Source organism: Rutidosis leptorrhynchoides, chromosome 3 (assembly GCF_046630445.1).
Source record: "Rutidosis leptorrhynchoides isolate AG116_Rl617_1_P2 chromosome 3, CSIRO_AGI_Rlap_v1, whole genome shotgun sequence".
Classification (NCBI taxonomy): domain Eukaryota; kingdom Viridiplantae; phylum Streptophyta; class Magnoliopsida; order Asterales; family Asteraceae; genus Rutidosis; species Rutidosis leptorrhynchoides.
Window position 1 is genome coordinate 593,205,805 of NC_092335.1, and position 21,384 is coordinate 593,227,188.

At 34.2% G+C, this 21,384-nt stretch overlaps 1 protein-coding gene across 1 annotated transcript; it reads left to right on the plus strand.

Moving 5' to 3' along the window:
* Positions 1-16,745: 16,745 nt before the first annotated feature.
* Positions 16,746-20,941, plus strand: LOC139898773 (xylulose kinase 2-like). The gene is made up of 5 exons (XM_071881542.1): positions 16,746-16,901; positions 17,365-18,016; positions 20,374-20,462; positions 20,615-20,679; positions 20,815-20,941. The coding sequence occupies exons 1-5, from the start codon at positions 16,843-16,845 to the stop codon at positions 20,904-20,906; spliced, it is 957 nt and encodes a 318-aa protein (XP_071737643.1). The 5' UTR covers positions 16,746-16,842; the 3' UTR covers positions 20,907-20,941.
* The last annotated feature ends 443 nt before the right edge of the window (positions 20,942-21,384 follow it).

The window sequence follows — 21,384 nt, forward strand, 5'->3', positions numbered from 1 at the left end:
AACACTGATTCTCGAAAATATATTTCATCCGTAGACGGTAGCGAACCGTCAAGGATGAGGGTTGTCAACCCATATGGCCATATAACATAAGTTCTCGCTTACACCCGGCAAGTGTAACTAATGATAATCGAATTGAGGATTTTTGTTCTAAACTCGTATGTAGAATGTTTGTTTTCCCGTTCTTGTGTTCACTTAGTTCAAAAGAATCGTTTATGTTTTCTCATCCCAAATATAAGTTCAAAAAGAGTAAAAGTGGGACTATGATCTCACCTCGAGTGCACGAGTATAAAGGTACTTCAACAAGTAAACGTGTGCATGAAAGTTGCTTAGCCTTGACCTAAACAAGTAAGTTATATCAATTAACCGGTTACGACACAAGGTCGGGTGAAATGTGTTCAATTAGTCCTATGGCTCGTTACGACTCGATTAAGTATAGCATGTGAATCACGTTGTCAAGTTTCATACAAGAAACAAGTATAAAAGCATGTTAGAACGATTGCATAAAAGTTTGGTTAAGTTTGACTAAAAGTCAAACTTGGTCAAAGTCAAAGTCAACGGGGTCGGGTCGGGTGTCCGACAATTTTCTCATGATGAGAAGTCATATACGAGCATAATAGTCAAGTTTCATGGTAAACGGGGTTATAGTAAAGCGGGAAATATTTTTGTGACATGAAAAACAAAGACAAAATGAGCTGGGCAGTATGTGCGGCGCGCAATGGGTTGCGCGGCGCGCACCCAAGTGTAAATCCTGGTCAGAACTTAACCACGAAGGCAAACATCTGGGATTTCTAATTCTGCGCGGCGCGCGGGTATATGCGCGGCGCGCAATACCTGGGAAACATGCAGTTTGCAGAAAAATAGACCAAGTCACGAACCAAAACTCAAATTAACATATTTTATGAACCGAAAACATCCAAGATGCATACTATATATCGTTGGAAAGGTATTTTGACAAGGAATACAACTAACCACATATCATCAAACAAAAACATCATTTACAATAACCGAAAACTCGTCAATTGATCAAGAAAGGTTTATTTTCAAAGTTTCAAGTTCGTAAAACGTATTTTATGATTTGGGAATCCAATTTACACATACGATATGCCGTTTCGAAGGTAATTAAGCATACATTGCATCTAAACACTTACTAACAACATTAACAAGCATTCAACGCATCAAAAGTTCATGTCAAGAACTATCAAACCCTAGTCAAACATCACAAAATCATTAATCGGGTTTTTGAAGTTTTCTTAATCAACCTACACATCAAAATGTGGCTAATGATACTAGTAACACAATTAAAACATGCACTTTAACAATCTAACAACATTATCTCATCCAAAATCAAGGATTAAGCAAACCCATTTCAAAAACTCAAACTAGTTACTCCAAACCACAAATCGAGCAAACAAAACATATATTCATGTTACACACGAGCCATAGACACTAACTAACACAATTTCAAGTATATAAAACGAATTTAGAGAAATTTAGTGTTTTAGAAATGTTACCCAAACTTGATGAAATTGGTATCAAAATGTAGAGGATGAAGAGAGGATCACGAAAATGTAATTTGTTTTGATGTTTGCTTCTCCAATCGGATTTAGATGATGAATGTTTGAATTGGGTGTTTGTGTGTGTGTTCTTGCTAGAGAGAAAGAGAGAGAGATGGAGGTGATTGAATGGTGGTGATTGGGGTGGACTAGTTGACCTAGTCAACTAGTTTGCCCCGTGTCAATTTTAGTCCCTCGAGTTTAGAAGCGGGTGCGGGATTTAACCGATCGAATATTTTTAAAACGCTCGAGTAAACGGGTGATGTCAAAATTAAATAGCGGGAATATAATGAACGTTACTCACGGAAACTATTAATTTAAATACGAAAGATTATGTTTTAAAAAAAAAAAAAAGACGGTGTTAAAATTAAATTTAACGGAAAAACGCGGGATGTTACATTATCCACGCCTCAAAAGAAATTTCGTCCCGAAATTTAGTTGGAAGTAGTAGTTGTTGAATCTTCCTCGAGATCTTGCGTTGCCAATTCTACGAGTGAGGGAGAAGTACGTCCTAGGGTATTTCAACGAATTTTTGACGGTCGGGATCATATGTTGTTTTAAGGTTTGGCTTCACGATTTATGGTTTCAACCGGTCCTCCTAGGAAGTGAGGGTTATCGTCGATAGTGAGTTCATCAAAGGAGATAACAAGTTCTCGTTTCACAAAACACGCCTTTGAGTTGATACATCGAATGTAGGATAAACGGAGACCCCAAATGAGTCGGAAAAATCTAAACGGCTAGCGACGGGTCCAAAACACCCCAAGAATTTAAAGGATCAAAATATCGCGGATTTAGCTTCCTACGTTTTCCCGAAACGGATTGCACCTTTCCAAGGTGCGACTCTTAACGTGATGCGGTTTCCCACGTGGAATTTGAAATGTTTACGTCTAACATCGGCGTAGCTCTTGGTGATTACGAGTCGCGTAGGGTTTTACCTGAATATGAATAAATTTTCTCGGTTGCTCATGAATAAACTCGGCCCCGGTGAATTGATCATCGTTTACTTGGTTCGACAAAGGAGAATGACGTTTCCGGTCACATGTGGTTTCAAAAGGAGTGACGTTAAAACTCGAATGAAAATCATTGTAGTACGAGGATTCGGTTAAAGGAAAATACTTTTCTCAAGTAAATTTGAAGTTGGTAATACAAACTTGTATTATGGTTTCCAAGGTTTAAATCGCATGTTTGTTCGGTCCGTCGGGTTGTGGATGGTACGCGGTACTCATGTCTAAACGCGGTCCCGAGGCTTTTTGTAAGGTACTCCAAAATCTAGAAGTGAAACGAGGATCTCGATCCGAAACGGGGTACATTTCCCTAAGGCATATTGAACAAGTTTGCTAGGAATTGAAAACGTTAGCTAGGACAAGTTTCTCAAGAAAATTCGCGTCGCGGAAGATTTATCGGTTTCCAAAAACGTTCGTCGGGGCAAGTTCTTATCGGGTTTTGAAAACGATTGTTAGGACTATCCACCCTCGCGGCGAATACTTGTATGACGTGAAGAGTCGCTCTCCATTGAGAATTTAGAATAAGGACCTCCTGAACCGGAAGTACGAGGGTGATGCAAGAGAAGTTTCCGCCCCGATGTGAGCATAACGAGTAAATTGTAGTTAGTCAATAAGACTGTGCGAGGACGAGCTAGTATACCCGTGTGACATACGGTTGAAGTCGAATGGAATCGGTAATTCATTCGGAAGCATAAATATATTTTGACAATAATTGAAGGTGTGTCCCCGGTATGGTTGTTATAAATATTCTCGGAGTTTTCGGATGTCCAAACCTGAAAAGATGAAGTCATGTACATGGCACATGGTGGTGTTTAGGTTGATCGAGTCTAACCACCATCACGCGTCACTAGAACTTTGGTATGTCTTACCGTAATATAACCACGTTGATCGAGTGTCGTTATATTACGCTAACTCATACCTCCATCCCCACATCACTCTATAGATTCAAGTTCGTGTAATCGTGAAGTTTAAAATAAACAAAGTGTAACGACGTCTCTAACGTGACTCGTATTGAATCGAAAGAATTAGTGCAACTATAAAGAAGCGTTCCCCGAGGGAAGTGTATAAATGATTGTTCACGTCAATGTGGTTCGAGTCAGACAATAAGGTATTCAGGTATGAAAAGAGTAACGAGTCATGATAACGAGTAGCACGCAACCGTAGTGATAAATGTTGATGACGATACTCACCTAGAGTAGTGATGGTAGTAACACCAAAAAGTAGATAGTAAGAAACACCAGTGGGAAACCGATAGTAAGTTGAAACGGTGGCAAATAACAATCCGGGAGACAGAGTTCCCGAACAAGTGTGACTAATGAAGTCGTCGTCATCCATACGTGTATGAATCATGAATTTACGTGTGTTACCAAAAAGTGGCGGAATACGAGTTCGTATGATGAAGGTTGGGTACCATTAAAAAGTTTGCCTAAGAATGATTCAAGTATAATGCACAAGTAGTCAAGTAAGTGCTATCTATAGCAAATGTATGTCAGAATGCAAATGCTAACTATCCGGTTGTAGTCTAGACTCACTAATGCGTCCTAACGACTCTGTTAGACACACTAATGCACGTCCTAGTTCCCTACAACCAACGCTCTGATACCACTTGTAACGACCCGACCAAAACCGTTATTGACGGCGTCGTTAACTTAGGTCCCGTTGCGTGGTCGTAGTCCCTATATGAGACTCGTTTGACCAAAATTATGTCGCGTTCATTTGAAAGGTACAAAGTTTAGTTTAACAAACGGATCGACAATAAGTTTAAGTTTACAAAGTTATAAAGTATGAATGAAATAACTTGCGACATAATTAGTTTGAAACCACAGTTGCTATAAATAGCGTAAGTAAGTAGACAAAAGTTTGAATCCAAAAATGCTATCCCTAGCGTATGCATGCATGGTAGACTCCAATCAAGTAATCAAAGAGTGCGGAAGCGTGTAACAAATAGCCATGTGAAAACCTGAGAAAACATAGAAGAATCTGTCAACGAAAACGTTGGTGAAATCATAGGTTTGAGTAAGTGAGTAAAAGTAAAGTAAGTCGAACCACAAGATTTGCAAAGTTGAAATAATAGTAGTACATTCTAAAAGTTAATATTCACGAGCACCCAATTATCAAAGCTTAACATTCCATCCATTGTATACCCCATCCATAGTGCTAGAACAAACACTGATTCTCGAAAATATATTTCATTCGTAGACGGTAGCGAACCGTCAAGGATGAGGGTTGTCAACCCATATGGCCATATAACATAAGTTCTCGCTTACACCCGGCAAGTGTAACTAATGATAATCGAATTGAGGATTTTTGTTCTAAACTCGTATGTAGAATGTTTGTTTTCCCGTTCTTGTGTTCACTTAGTTCAAAAGAATCGTTTATGTTTTCTCATCCCAAATATAAGTTCAAAAAGAGTAAAAGTGGGACTATGATCTCACCTCGAGTGCACGAGTATAAAGGTACTTCAACAAGTAAACGTGTGCATGAAAGTTGCTTAGCCTTGACCTAAACAAGTAAGTTATATCAATTAACCGGTTACGACACAAGGTCGGGTGAAATGTGTTCAATTAGTCCTATGGCTCGTTACGACTCGATTAAGTATAGCATGTGAATCACGTTGTCAAGTTTCATACAAGAAACAAGTATAAAAGCATGTTAGAACGATTGCATAAAAGTTTGGTTAAGTTTGACTAAAAGTCAAACTTGGTCAAAGTCAAAGTCAACGGGGTCGGGTCGGGTGTCCGACAATTTTCTCATGATGAGAAGTCATATACGAGCATAATAGTCAAGTTTCATGGTAAACGGGGTTATAGTAAAGCGGGAAACATTTTTGTGACATGAAAAACAAAGACAAAATGAGCTGGGCAGTATGCGCGGCGCGCAATGGGTTGCGCGGCGCGCAATGGGTTGCGCGGCGCGCACCCAAGTGTAAATCCTGGTCAGAACTTAACCACGAAGGCAAACATCTGGGATTTCTAATTCTGCGCGGCGCGCGGGTATATGCGCGGCGCGCAATACCTGGGAAACATGCAGTTTGCAGAAAAATAGACCAAGTCACGAACCAAAACTCAAATTAACATATTTTATGAACCGAAAACATCCAAGATGCATACTATATATTGTTGGAAAGGTATTTTGACAAGGAATACAACTAACCACATATCATCAAACAAAAACATCATTTACAATAACCGAAAACTCGTCAATTGATCAAGAAAGGTTTATTTTCAAAGTTTCAAGTTCGTAAAACGTATTTTATGATTTGGGAATCCAATTTACACATACGATATGCCGTTTCGAAGGTAATTAAGCATACATTGCATCTAAACACTTACTAACAACATTAACAAGCATTCAACGCATCAAAAGTTCATGTCAAGAACTATCAAACCCTAGTCAAACATCACAAAATCATTAATCGGGTTTTTGAAGTTTTCTTAATCAACCTACACATCAAAATGTGGCTAATGATACTAGTAACACAATTAAAACATGCACTTTAACAATCTAACAACATTATCTCATCCAAAATCAAGGATTAAGCAAACCCATTTCAAAAACTCAAACTAGTTACTCCAAACCACAAATCGAGCAAACAAAACATATATTCATGTTACACACGAGCCATAGACACTAACTAACACAATTTCAAGTATATAAAACGAATTTAGAGAAATTTAGTGTTTTAGAAATGTTACCCAAACTTGATGAAATTGGTATCAAAATGTAGAGGATGAAGAGAGGATCACGAAAATGTAATTTGTTTTGATGTTTGCTTCTCCAATCGGATTTAGATGATGAATGTTTGAATTGGGTGTTTGTGTGTGTGTTCTTGCTAGAGAGAAAGAGAGAGAGATGGAGGTGATTGAATGGTGGTGATTGGGGTGGACTAGTTGACCTAGTCAACTAGTTTGCCCCGTGTCAATTTTAGTCCCTCGAGTTTAGAAGCGGGTGCGGGATTTAACCGATCGAATATTTTTAAAACGCTCGAGTAAACGGGTGATGTCAAAATTAAATAGCGGGAATATAATGAACGTTACTCACGGAAACTATTAATTTAAATACGAAAGATTATGTTTTAAAAAAAAAAAAAAAGACGGTGTTAAAATTAAATTTAACGGAAAAACGCGGGATGTTACAATATTAATATCTTTAACCCTGCAAATAATTATATTAAAATAAAAAAAATATCTCCTTTGATGATCACCTTCTTGGATATATGAGTTAAGACTTCGTGAATCCGAGTGATTTTGAATATTTTGAGTCGGAGAAGGTCCATCTTCAAGATTTTAATGAGTGTTCGTTTTATAGTTGGAGAGAGAAGCTTGACAGAGTTCCTACGGTCGATTCATAGCTTGACCGTCGAGTTGACCGTGTTCTGGTGTTCAGATAATAAAGCCGTTTGAATAACAATATAGCCGTTTGATTCAAACATTTTGGACTTTTCCTGAGTTTAAACAATTGCAAACACTTGTTAGACATAAATGTATGTTTGACTTACTTGTTTTGTTTGAATTCATTTTGATCCGTGCCGATGTGATTGTGTATTAATTTGAAAAATGACGTCATGATTGAGAATGATCTTAGAAAACTGATTGGTTAAGGTTACTCTATATATTATACTCCGTATTATAATATATATTATATACATAAGTGAATGGTGCCCTCTGATTGGTCAGGGGTACCATTCACAACTTATTTTTATTTTACTATTCATAGTTTTTTTCTAGCAACCAAGGGCATGCACTACTCACGAGTTTTTTTTTACTCTCACATTTTTTTATTTTTAACATTTTTTAATATTTTGGTTTCCTTAGTACGTCTTTTGTCACTTAGGGAAGGTGGGTGACATAACATATATGAACACATAGCATGTCTTTTATTACCTGAGGAAAGTAAGTGAAATAGCGTATATGAAAACATACAAGAACTATTACTCACGATTTTTTTTTGTTCACGATGTTTTTTAATTAAAATCACCCCAACGAAGCGAGACCTCATAACTCTTGTCGTATTTATATGTACTTAATTGGTTTATCGTTATTCTTTTGATTTATAGCTTCCTTAATAATAAAATTCATCAATTTGTTTATATATATAGAGGTTTAGAGGGCTCATTGTTCGAACATAAAAAATGAACTCTTAAAAACATTAAAACTTTTAAATACATATAGTAAATAATTATACTAAAAGATTATCATATTAAAAAAGGTGTACAAAAATAGTGTATTAGAATGTTTTAATCTTAAATAATTGTCCTTTCATTAAGGGTGAGCATGGTGCGGGTTAAGCGGTTTAAGGTCAAAACCACACCCATAACCATTATTGTGGTTAACTAGTTTTTTTTTTTTTTTTTTTTTTAACTATCGAGTTCAGTTAAAAGCGGTTTGGTTAATTTGGTTAATAATTGTCCTTCCATTAAGGGTGAGCATAGTGCGGGTTGGGCGGTTTGAGGCAAAAACCACACCCATAACCATTATTGCGGTTAACTAGTTTTTAATCATTGGGTTCAGTTAAAAATGGTTTGGTTAATTTGGTTAATGTTTAATTATATAAAGATTAATTTGGTTAACCATTTACGAAAAAATAATAATTAAATAAGTTTGTTTCGATACTACATAAAATAATATTTTAATATTAGACTGGGTCATTGTCTCATATTTTCAATTGAAAATAAAAGTAGATTAATGTCGTTTTTACATTCTAAATTAATGCAAAAGACGATAATTAATTAGACAAAACATAAGTTCGCGTGAAAATTTTAAAATATAAATTTTTCTTTAAACTTTATTCTCCCTTAATCCTAGAGTCATATATCAAAGTGTCTTTTATTGGTGTCTTTCCTTTTGAAATAATTTATATATATATATATATATATATATATATATATATATATATATATATATATATATATATATATCTTTTCTAAACATAAAAGTCAAATTAATAATGCTACATATTAATATACAAGATTTAATATTTTACTATCTTTCATTAAAATGATCGTATATATAATACTAAATGATGCGGGTGCGGTTAATCCGGTGCGGATACTTATTATTTCCACGACGTACCCACAAAGTGCGGTTAATTCAAAAGCGTTAATCAAACTCGCGGTTATCCATTTGGTTCAGTTAATTTGATGCGATTTTATCAGTTAATATGGTTACGGTTTGATTAATGCGATTTTTTGCTCACCTCTGCCCTTTCATTATACTTAAAATACTATTAGGGTCCGTTTGGTTGGTAGTATTTCATGGGATTTTGTAGGATTTACATTTGAAATCCCCAAAATGATATGTTTGGTTGGAGGTTTAAGGAAAGGATTTTAAATCCTACTAGTTTAATACCCGCAATCTTGCGGGTTCGACATAGAAAATTATTTGAATCGTCATTATCGCAAAACTTTTTACTTGGTTCATCTCTTGATTTTATCCTATTTTGCATGTGGCGTCCCTATCTTTTTCTTAGCTAGGTTAATCTCTTTATTTTTACAAGTGTTTTGTGGATGGTCTCTCCGGCTAACTTTCGTTAAAAAAATCTGTTAATTCTTGACATATACATTGCATGTGAGGATAAATTTGTATTTTTAAACAATAAGAACACATTCGTAATCCTCTCACGTCATATAAAGTCATCGAAATGTTCCAATTAGAACACATTTGTATAATTAGAACAATCTACTTTCATACATTTGGAACACATTCATAAATTTAATTAGAGAATACCCTACACGGATGCACTATTTACATATACAAATTATAAAGAAAAGATAAATTGTGCTACTTCCCAGTATCCTTTAATAATTCTTCTAATAAATCGGCATGTAGCTAAAGACTGGGTCTTCATTTTTCATGTCTTATCAAACATATGTTTTTTTTTCAAGGCAAGTATGTATATATTGAAATTATCAAACATATGCTAGCTCATAGTCTTTTAATAATCACACTTTTCTCCCCGCCATTTTGAATTATGTTGTTTTCAGTTAGCTTCTCCACATATTCATAAATTATACGCGACCAACCACCTTTAGCATCATAACTTGGATGTACATGATCCACGCTCTACAATGATCGTATACACAACTTATGTAGCACATAGTTGCAAAACAAAACATACTGTATTTAGCAAAAAATATTACATGCGTTAAAGTAATATGGACCACTTACTACAAAGGCTCAAACGTTATCATGGAAACATGTTAATGCATCAAAAGTCATTAAGATAAAATGTTTATTTTATAAGCATGTTGAATGAACTCCCACAGTTGATGTTAATGCACCAATTCCCACCAAGTAGTTTGTCATGTTAAATGAACTCCCACAGTTGATGTCTTCTACCAGTAATAGTTTTTGTTGTATAAAATCATTTCATCATCTGCTAACAAAGTAGGCTCCTGATATGTACATATGTCCATCATTATAAATAAAGAAAGCATTCGGTATGTGGCATAATGCTTGTTGAAAATTTCTTTATTGGTCTTTAAAAAGTCTGCCAATTAGCTATCTTTAGTGACGAACTACATACAGAGAACATGTTGGATATAATTATATATTAAATACTTAGTTTAATACAACAAACAGAAGTTTCACTTCCGGTTATAAAAGCATGTTTCACACTTTCACTTAAGCAATAATATAACAAACTAATTTAATTTATTAACAATGTTAAACACGCTGTCTAACGCACTTACAAATTTCTAATGAACATACATGATTCTGTCTTGGTTCTTGTTTTTTTTAACATAACAGCCAAAATGCTCTGTAGTCCTTGTTAACGTATAATGAGCAACAGAAATACATCATTGAACTGCAACTTAAAGGAACATCGTGTTTCATTTCAAATAATACAGAGAGTTACCTAACTGAGTTAAAATTGCATTTCAAGAACAAATAACTTTCTTTATGTCTCATCAGCAAACAATTTCACATAGGGTTGTCATGGGGATTTATTAGGTACCTCAAGTGCTCAACATAATTTTGACTAACTCTTCATATTTAGCTATGGGTGATCGTTATGCATTATTAATAAAATGAAAAATACAAATATGTAATGCATTTCACCTTTGATCTAACTCCAAGTAGCAACGTTGTTGCAGCTCCCTGAAAAGTAAATTGAATAAAATCAGTAATCGCACTTCAATATCGGTTACTTATTTCTAACGGGTCAAATGAGTCGAATTCCAAATTTAATAGAATGACAACCTCCTGAATCATTTTATGCTAACAAAAAGTAGATTAATACTATTACTAAGTCATTTTTTTTGTATTTATAATCAACACATTATATATTTTAATTAAAAGGAAAATAGAGTTAGATAAAGTTTTTGGTCAATCGAACTCTTATCGACACACATTAACATTAACTTTTTGGACACAAACTCGCTTTGACCGACTGCTGGCTTTACCATTTGGTGACCTATAAGTGTACAAATGGTAGATTTAATAAACAAATAACAGATGGAAAAGGAGGAACCTAAACTAACGTTGCACCTTTTTAAGCTTTAGTAGAGCCTACCTTTAAAGGAATATAACCGCTTCTGTGAAATGAGTAGTAAGAAATGCTTATAGAATTAACAATTGATTTGAAGTTGATGCTTGAAGGACTAAGAAAAAGGGTCCAGTACATGGAATGGGAGGACAATTACCATTTTTTTCGGCCTGAGTTGTTCTCTTATTAACCTCCTAGCTTCTTTAGTTAAACTGTTGACAAAATCTTGAGTTGTGGATGATAAACATTTAAGAAATTAACAACTAACCTTGAAGAAAATGTAGAATATTAGCTATTAAGTATGTTTTCTGAATTTGATAATCATTCGACCTGAAGAATACCATTTGGCGAGGGTCTGATTTGGCACAGAACGCACAAGCTTTCTTTCACAAGTAGTATTCATCTTAAGAAAAACTCCCTAGCACCTTAAAGTTACAATGTCAATGTAGATACGATAATGATGACATGGTGAAACTAAAAGACATTTGATAGATTTCACCATGTTTGACCCATTTACTTGTTGACAGTCCCTGAAAGATACACAATTTCGACATATACATATTCGGATTCTCTGCCCAAATAATCATTAGAAAATGAATGCCAAATGAATTTCTCAATATTGGTACAAACTTATGGAAACATAGTCATAGAAAATGAATGTCATTAACACTATTCCCGTTATCTGTGACATTTAAGTCTACACATCGACACAAATGAAAAAATAGAGGAACTCATTGGCTACCATGCCTACCCTAGAGGTTCATATGAATACGAATATCCTCCCCTTATTGGGAAAAAAGGTCAGACTTTTCAGTAGGAAAACTTCAAATGCAACACGAAAATATCGACATCCTATTTGAAAAGAACGGGAGGATTACGAAACACAAAAAAGTGACATGCTATATATACACCCCAACAAATACGACTAATTTAAGAGACAATACACGGTGAATCATGTTAAGAAGTTTGTTACAAATTCATGTAAGGGCCATTTCAGCACAAGGCAGCAACTATCGTGCATTATGCTTTACTTACATGTATATAGTTCAAAACAACTTCAAATTGCTTTAAAAAAAAAAAAAAAAAAAAAAAAAAAAAAAAAAAACTTCAAATCATACACACTATTTAATTGATATACCACTTACAAAACAAATTAAAATCATATGAACCAACAATATGCAAGTGTGATTACGAACACACCTTTGCTTCATTAGGCTCCGGGTATTGCAAACAGAAACCCATTGTTTGTACCTCAAAACAACTTCAAATCAACCTGACAATTAAGCATTAAACTTGGAAACTCAATTACAAATTAAAATCTCACTTATATTTTTACTTGATTAATATATAATAAAAATACCTGAAGTATAAAGAAAGATCATTAATTTACTTGCTAGCTCATTTATTTCCAAAGCTCTTAATTAAGGGCTTGAAGTTCCCTATATATAGGGATAAGCTGACCTCCATAATTTCACAAGTGCAATCTGTTACCCAACTTATATTATGTACTACTGCTTTTAAATAGGAAAGCATGAAAATGAAGTTATTTTTTTTACATTATGTATCATTGAGTAACGAAACATCCTATATTCAATACGAACAAGACATTAGAAGGTGATGCACCTAAAGATTGAAATATAAGGAGAAGTGTTAATATATATATATATATATATATTAAATGCTTACTTGAAGTTTCAACGATGAGCCATCAAAAGGGTATTCCCATGACAGAGTATTCTCCTAATTGTTCATGGGTGTTATCAATCCTTTTATTACTAATTTTTACTAAAATATGTTCCTATTTTTCATTAAAAATAAGGGTTCAACTGTAACCCCTTGAACACAAAGTAACAATAATCTTCAAATCAACTACCACGATAATAAACCATTAGTAGTAAGTTCTCTGGACTTATATAAATGGGATGAGATGTCAACGAACTTCCTCACTTGATAATGTTTAAACAGGTATACATAAACAGCTCATGGAATGTTTAGTATTATTTTGAACTAATTACCATTTATAATTAAACGAAGAGGCGGTTTACATTAAGGAAAATTTGTAGGATTTGATTTCCCTTGATTAGATTTAAACCATTAAAGTATCTGCATATTGGGACTTAGACTTACTGTTTTGATTCTAGTCGGTTATCTTAAATCCAGCCTATCCAAATAAAATATTTTTCCATCTAAGACACTCACACTGTGTAACGAAGTAGCAGTACTCACAATTCAAGGTAACTATGAATTAAAGGATGTATTGACCCGTGTTTCTCACTTTTGTTTTCCAGACTGCTCATGTGAATAGAACAAATAACTACTTGTAGTAGGGTCATGATATTCAATCTAACTACATGATATTCAGTCTCTTATAAAATCAATAAACCAGAAATAATAAGATGCATACCTTGCATCATGTCAGCTCCTCGAACCCATGTCAGCTCCTGAAATCCACTTTTCACCAATCTGATTAGGAAAACAAACCATATATTTTTCCATCCTGAAATCCATTGTTTTTGGAGTTATATATATATACATATACATATATATATATATATATATATATATATATATCCATTCAATTAGCAAGTATTTCATATTTGTACAATTAGGTCAAAAATAGATACAATCTAATTAAAATAGATAGTATAAGGAGAAGTAACAAACCTCACGATATGATAGATGCAAATATTGGGAAAACATGGATGAACCCTGGATCCTTATGCGACATTGACATCATCAATTTGGGTTGGGTAGAAGATAAAGAGAAGAATTTAATTATATTCACCAAACAATTTTTTATGTTCAGATCGAAATTTTTGTTGCTTGGGTTTCTCTGATTTTTGGTTCGAAGAATGATTTCAGTAGCTTTTTGTTTATGTAATTTGGTTTAGACAGAGAAGCCGTGATTTTTTGTTTATGTAATTTGGTTTGAACGTAGGATTGAGCAAATCTACACATCTATGTGTGTGTATGGTGATGATGTACGGCTTTTTTCTATGATTTCTGGCGAATTTCGTATGAAGGAAAAATCTGGGAAGATCACAATTAGGAAGTTGATTAAATCAATTGAAAAGGGGACGCCCCATTTTTTTTTTTAGTGATGAGCAGTCATAAATTTGAGCGTGATAAAAGGGGAAGTTCTAAGAGTAGTAACCGTAAAGTTTAAGGGGAAGTTAAAGGAAAAGTTTTAAGGGTAAAAATAGATAAACACAATTAGTCTTAACTAAGATGCAATAATCAAAGCTAAGACAAATCTTAGCCATTAGATCATCTTTTTTAAGGGTTGTGATTTAATTTGATAGGAGATTTTTGAATGTATTAGCTAATATACGCTTTGTTTTAATAAGTAGAGAGGATTGAGGAAGGATTCTTAAATCCTTGAAGTGTTGGGCGGATTTCAAATCCTATAAAAACACGGAAGTTTCAATGATCAAAATGGGACAAAAATACCCTCCAACCCAACAAAACGCACCACCTGCTCTTTTCTTTCTCCAGATAAAAGATCTAAACCTAGTTATTCACTGATATCGCTACCTGCTCTTTTATTTCATCACACAAAATTGCCCTTCATCCATGACTTCACAATCAAATTCAAGGTAATTATTATAATATATGTGGTTGCTATTGTAGTATTTTGCTTGATTTTCACTTCCACCTAGTAATTATTTTGGCCATTGAACGAGACTTGGAAGCCTTGACCACTGATGCTTGACTATAGTGTTAGAAATGGATCTTGCAGTATTAGGGAAGAATACTACCCGCATCTAATTACACATGTGCTAGACCTAATGTGGAACATCTTTTTGAAACATCACAAGCAACGAGTGTTATGATTGAATAAAACTAGTACATGATTTTTTTATTTTTATTTTTTTGAAAAGCCAAACTAGTACATGAATGAATGCTTGTTATACATTTATACTTATTTGCATTCAAAGAGACCCACTTTTTATGCTAATTTAAAGTGATATGTGTTTTGTAATGGTTTGTTATTCGACAGTTTATAGATCATGGCTCAGCTTAGTTTAATTACAAGAAAATGTAAACTACGGAAAAAGGCATTTTGGCACATAGTGATGACATCTGTTGCATTCTTTGTCATCTCTCTTTGGGTTGTCATAGCTAAACGCATACGAGATAAAAAACGTATCCAATACTCATCATCAAATATAGACCGAGACTCGATAATGTACAATAACGTTTATGTAAGTGACATTAGATCCATAGCGCAAATTAGAATGACTCGTGCTTGCTTTAAAAGGTTGTGTTACATGCTTGAAACATTTGGAGGGTTAAAACCAAGTAGAAATATGAATGTTGATGAACAAGTCGCCATGTTTCTTCACATGATGGCTCATAATGAAAAGAATCGGTGCATAATTAGTCTATTTCGTCGATCAGGAGAAACAATTAGTAGATACTTTGCTCAAGTTTGCAATGCGGTGCTAAGATTGCATTCACGTTGGGACTTCTAACGAGTGGACTTCATTCACAGATAATTTAGCAGTATCTATGTTTGAAATGTAAGTTGTAAATGTTCAACTACTCTTTTGGTTTGTAATCTTTAATTAAAACAATATTATGAAAGTTGTTTTGGGTAATGGATGTAATATTATGAAAAATGCACCTCTATTTTTGTGTCATGGCAGTAGATAAAATTGTTTCATGGAAATTGTCACCATTGTTTAATATGTGTTTGAAGATACAATTGTTTTCATGGCAGTAGATACAATTATTTTCATGGCAGTAGATAGAATTGTGCATAAGTCGATTATTACAGTAGCTAGAATTGTTTACTAGTGTTGTAGTATGTGTTTGAAGAGAGGAGACTTTAAAGTTATAATGTGGTAATAACTTGATGATAAGTACACTAATATTATAATGCATTTTATCAATGAAGCTTATTTTTGTCATTGAACTGAAAATCCCTTTTGAACTTTTTTTAATAAAATCCATCAACCAAACAACATCGTGGGATTTCAAATCCCAAGTGATTTGAAATCCCAGAATTTGAAATTTACGAACCAAACGTCACCTTAGAATAAAATTACCTAGCATTTTTTAAAGTATGGATTTATTAATGGTTTTTAAAAAAATTTAAACCCTTTAATTTTTTTTTTAAAAATACGTTCAATTGTAAATTACGTGTGCTTAAACACACATTTGAGTTTTATGTTTAGTTACTGTATTACTTTTACTTGTATAGTATTTGCATTTTCCTAATCCTGCCCTAAATCAAAATCAGTCAAATTAAATCAAAATCAAAATAATCTTTAAAAACCATTAATTATTACTCAACTAGATAATCGCAATTCATAATTCACGAACAACTGATAAAAAATGGTTATGATGATAATAATAAGATAAACACAAAACGTATATATACACACATACACATAACTTCTCTTTAATCTTCTTATCCAAATCCAAATCACACTTTAAAATAAATCCATCCATCCGCAGGGTTATCTATTAATATTAAATCCTCTGCGCAGCTGTTCAAGATCACTTACAAAGTTACAATCTTCATTCACTTCAAGGTATATATATGCTCATTTTTTAATTCAGATACATCAGTTACTTAATTTAATCGTGTGATCAAGTCATTTATATTTTGCTTTACTGCTTTCTGTCTCACTAATTGCTTAAGAATTGCAGATATAGGGTTTCTAATTTGAAGTCTTGTTTCAATTTCAATTTTGTTTTATTTTTCACTTTAAATCAAAAAAGAAAAATGAGCTATATATCTTTTTAAGTTAAGTGGAATACTTTTGTTAGGTCTATCTTGATCTGTTGTAATGGAGGATTTGTCTCTCCCAAAGGATGCTCTTTTTCTTGGATTTGATAGCTCCACACAGTAAGTTTGATTCTTTTTCTGTAATTTAGTGATTCAAAAGTTGATTAAAAATACATTCTTTTTTCTAATTAGTTGTCCTTTTGATTTATTTGGGTTTTTTTATAGTTAAACATGTAGCTGAGCAAAAAGTAAGATTTTTTTAATTGGGTATGTATAAAAATTGCATCTTGAGCCTAGAGATAGGTTAAGTAATCACTTATCTATATGAATTGATTTCTTACAAACTTTTTATATGTATATTTTTTTTTTTTTTTTTTTGAAATGAAGAATTTTGACATTGTTTCATTATGTCTTGAATTAAGAAATTGGGTATTTGGTGCAATTGAATCTTGAAGCTAATTACTACGCATTCATCGAACTGGCCATATGTAAAAATTGAATCTTGAGTTATCAACAAATTATTGATATATGATAAAGTGTATTAGCTAAACCCTAGAATAAATTTATTTTTATAACTTCACAGGTCACTGAAGGCAACAGTGTTGGATTCTAATCTCTGCATTGTGACCTCGGAAATAGTCAATTTCGATACCGAATTACCACATTACAAAACCAAAGATGGTGTCTATAGAGATTCATCGATTAACGGTAGAATCGTTTCGCCTACACTTATGTGGGTCGAAGCTTTGGATCTTATACTTAAAAGACTTCAAAATTCACTTGATTTCAAGAAAGTTGTTGCTGTTTCGGGTAGTGGGCAGCAACACGGCAGTGTGTATTGGAAGAAAGGTAGTTCCGTCATTTTATCATCTTTAGATCCTAAGAAGACTTTAGTTGACCAATTCGGTCAAGCATTTTCAACCAAAGAATCTCCAATTTGGATGGATAGTAGCACAACACAACAATGTAAGGCTATTGAGAAAGCTGTGGGTGGTGCACTGGAGTTATCTAAGTTGACTGGATCTCGAGCCTATGAGCGGTTCACGGGCCCACAGATTCGAAGGATTTTCGAAACGCAACCTGAAGTTTATAACGATACTGAACGTATCGCGTTGGTGAGCTCGTTTGTTGCGTCGATTCTCATTGGAGGGTATGCGTGTATTGATCATACTGATGGTGCTGGTATGAACTTGATGGATATCAAGGCTCGAGCTTGGTCGAAACAGATTTTGGAGGTTAGTATTACTTGGATACTTTGACACTAACATTTTACAGCTCATAAATTGTGGCGTGCCATTTCAAAAGAAAATCTGAAATAGAGTAGTTGAAAGTTAAAATGTGATAATAGCTATTGTTAGAGGTGGCAAGGTGGGCGGGTCATGGGGTTGGGTAACGGAATAAAGCAGGTTCGAATTGAAATGGCTTTTATAAGACGGTTAAAGATGGTTGGAGCGGGTTAGGCTGACCCCTAACATTCTTTTGCCCAAATGTAGTATAAAAGTATATAGACATAATTACACCCCTCGTCCTTGTGGTTTACCCCAAAATACACTCCTCGTCCTTTTGGCCAAAATTATACATCCCTCGTCCTTGTGGTATTCAATTTCAACATCCCTCGTCCTTCCGTCAATTTTCTATTAATTTCAGCCGTTAAATGAAGTCATGTGCAAATCATGTGAGGTTACTTTAGTCTTTTCACCTTATTTATTAATTTATTTATCTTATCTTTTCACTCTCACATCCTCATCATCTAATGTTTCATCATCCCAAAATCAAGAACCCTAGTTTTATATAATCAAAAAAATAAATCATAAATGTATACAATATTATAGGACTCGGATTGGTGATTCCTATTCCTTTCCATCAAACAAAAAAACGTGAGTAATCCATACTAAAATATCGTGTGACCAAGAAACATAATTACCTTGTAAATGTTACAATTTTTTATCAACATTTACAGAACCTCAAATCATAAAGTGCAACAGATTACAATCATAAATTGCAACATTTACAGTATATATTCGTAAATTGCAACAGTTTTAACATTTAACAATACCTACATAAATTGTAACAATAAAATTTCTTGAAAAAAACAATTCCAATCAAATAAATAGCTTCTTACTTAAGATCTTCAAGTTCATGGAACAAATTGGTCACGACTACAGTTTGCGCAGTAGGTGCTTTCAGTTTGTTCTGACCTTCATTATCAAAAACTCACCGTCGATTTGTTCAGCGTTTTCTGCATCAGATTCCGGCATTGAAATACGATTACATAATCGCTGAATAGCGTCAGGCGAATCGATTACGAGAGCGCTAGAGTTTCGTACCGAGTATTCATCAAGCTATTTCGTTCCGCTAAATTTTGCAACGAAAGATGAATGAAAATTTGTTGTTTCTTCTGTAACAACGCGATTTGATGGCGGCGACGGCTGTGTCGGAAGCGATGGAGAAACCAACGGCTGTGGCGGCAACTGGTTTGCGGTGGGTGTTGGTGGTTGATGGGATGGAGTAGTAGGTTGGTGAGATGATACAATTTATGGTTGGTGAGGTAAAGATGAGAGTTGGGATGAAATGGTGAGATGGAAATACGTACAGTATAAATTTAGGTCAAAGAGAATAAAGTAATTAAATGAGAAAGGGGGCAATTGTAATGACGAAAATACCCTCACATGATTTGCACATGACTTCATTTAACGGCTGAAATTAACAGAAAATTGACGGAAGGACGAGGGATGTTGAAATTGAATACCACAAGGACGAGGGATGTATAATTTTGGCCAAAAGGACGAGGAGTGTATTTTGGGATAAACCACAGGGACGAGGGGTGTAATTATGTCAAGTATATATGATGTGCTACTTTTGTAAAACAGTGCTATTACTAATAGTAATGTCAAACGTTGAATAAACAATGTAGGTTTGTTTGCAAATAAAAATTGACGTTTAGAGACTGTCAATTGATCTATCACATCTGATGTTATCCTCTTGTACCTAGGTATTTCTGTTCGACCCATTTAAGATAATTGACGACACTATTTGACCCATTAATGAGAAGTGTTGAAATCACTTCCTTTAGCTATCACCAAGGTTGAAAAAGTCGTGAGACGGAGACGAGTCAGTTGGGACCTTGAAGGGTCGAGTCGGTCAAGACGGGGCCGAGACGGGTGTTGACCAACGTTGACTTTTAAACCCAGATTTATTTTAAACATATACTTTTCAAACCTAAATATATTAAGCAAGAATAACAATAACTGAAATGTGTTGTGGTAAAAGTTTTTACTAAAGATTAAGTGATTAACATGTACAAAAATACATCCTCAGTAAACAAAACTATTGTTTTATAGCCCAGATTTGAGTTTCTTTGACTTTTGTTGACTTTGACCGTCTCGATCCCGTCTTGACCAACTTTGACCGTGTTGACCAATTTCCTTGACCAACTTCGGCTGAAACGAGTCAGATAAGTCTCCTAGCCGTTATGGCGGCTGTCGCGGACATCGTTTGCAACACTTATTATCAAACTGTATATTGTAACATTTGTAAGAAAAATATTACATACAAGGTTTGTAATTATTAATACTAACTGCTCCATATTTAGGCAACAGCTCCTGGTTTAGAGGAAAAGCTTGGGAAGCTAGCTCCCGCACATGCTGTTGCTGGCTTGATTGCTCCATATTTTGTTGAGAGGTTAGTTTATGACATCTCAGCTTTATCGTATTTGTAGCGTGGAAAATCTAACTTTCTTGGATAATGTTGTTAAAAATTATACGAATTTTTGTTCCGAGAGCTTTTCAATCATGTCACACGGTTCTAAGGTATGATGATGGTCTGTTTATTAGGTTCGAGTTCAACAAGGATTGTTTGGTTATTCAGTGGTCCGGAGATAATCCTAACAGCTTGGCAGGTGAAACTTAATTTCCTTATCTTACAGTTAATATTGTCAAACTGGTTGACCTTTTTGACTGATAGTAAACTAGTCCTTTTTGACTATGAGAGTCAAATTTGGTACATATATACTAAAGGATACAAAAATTTACAGGATTGACCATCAACACGCCAGGGGATTTGGCAATCAGTCTTGGCACCAGTGACACTGTAAGTCCAAATTCATCTTTTTTTAATATTCTTTAAGCTTTATTGGACTTCACTAGTGAAATGTCCAAATAACCCTTTGGTAAAATGCAAACCATAGTCAAGAAGGTATTGTTTTGTCTCCTTTTTCGATGATTCAGATACATCCATAGTCATATTTGTAAGAATTGGAATGGGGGTTTGAATAGTTCTTAACTAATTTTGCTAAAACATTTTCGATCATTTTGTAGATTTCAAAATCAACGTGTAAGTCATAACACGGAACTGATTGTGTTTGTTGCTAGTTGATGTAATGTAACGACCCGTCAAAATCGCTATTGACGCGGCACGTTAATCATTGATTCCACAGTGAGGTTTTGACCTCTATATGATACGTTTTGATAAAATATTGCATTCATTAAAATAAGTGACTTTCTAAACATATAAAGTTATAAACATGTGGGCGATTGCTTAGGTATAAGCAAAACCCCGAAATACATAAGTCTTTAATTTACAGGTTGACATCACAGTCCAATTA